General features: G+C 20.5%; 1 protein-coding gene across 1 annotated transcript in view; it reads right to left on the minus strand.

The window, feature by feature from the left end:
* The window catches only part of LOC111640054 (protein kinase C, brain isozyme-like), a gene marked incomplete at its 5' end in the record, with an annotated part of 8,827 nt that extends 8,134 nt beyond the window's left edge, over nucleotides 1-693 (minus strand). Inside the window, one exon of the mRNA XM_023386059.1 lies at nucleotides 631-693. Within this exon, the coding sequence (XP_023241827.1) occupies nucleotides 631-693 (63 nt within the window). The remainder of the gene's footprint in view (nucleotides 1-630) is intronic.
* Between the last annotated feature and the right edge of the window lie 98 nt (nucleotides 694-791).

Raw genomic sequence — 791 nt, forward strand, 5'->3', positions numbered from 1 at the left:
GGAATGTAAGTTTATGAAATGTAAGGATTGTGTTATTATGAATGTCAGCTGTTTTATTTAATATCAATTTCTTTCTGTTGGTAACAACACTTCTTCATAAGCAAGTTGGAAAATAGTGTTAATTTAACTTACCACTGTACCAAAATTTAACTATATCAACAAAGTATAATTTAATTAATAAGACTGATTTTACATTATTTTTACATCTAATTATATAAATTAGATGCAGTATATGCAAATAATTACTATCAGAATTTAATATATATATATATAAGAATTTAGATATACTTAGAATTCTGATGATGTAATAAATACTAAAATAGAACAATTTTAATAAAAATATAAATTTTCTTTTAATTAATATTCTAAACAAGAATTTTATAGTTATCATAAAAATAAAAAACTCCTGTACAGTAAACTTCTATGTTCATTTTTATATTTTAAAATGAATTTTGCACAAATATTTTTATTATTAATTTGTTCAAATTTAATAATAGCAAATGTACATTTACTTCCATAAATACTTTTGCCATTTGGACACACTTCAACTATTTTAAATGAAAGTATTCTTAAGAAATAAAGAAATACAAATCTTTTACTCGTTTACAAAAAAATAAAGCATCTTATTACCTGTATATAATACCTCGACTGTGAAGAAAAAATAATCCTATGGCAATTTCAGCTGCATAAAATCTAAAATAAAAGTTAACAAATTAAATATAATTGCACAAAAAAACACAATCATCATTTAAAATCATTTACTAAATAGAATTTTTCTGAAAATAAAAATC

The sequence above is a fragment of the Centruroides sculpturatus genome, unplaced genomic scaffold, assembly GCF_000671375.1.
Source record: "Centruroides sculpturatus isolate CEXI.00-Female unplaced genomic scaffold, Cexi_2.0 scaffold1258, whole genome shotgun sequence".
In the NCBI taxonomy this organism is placed as follows: domain Eukaryota; kingdom Metazoa; phylum Arthropoda; class Arachnida; order Scorpiones; family Buthidae; genus Centruroides; species Centruroides sculpturatus.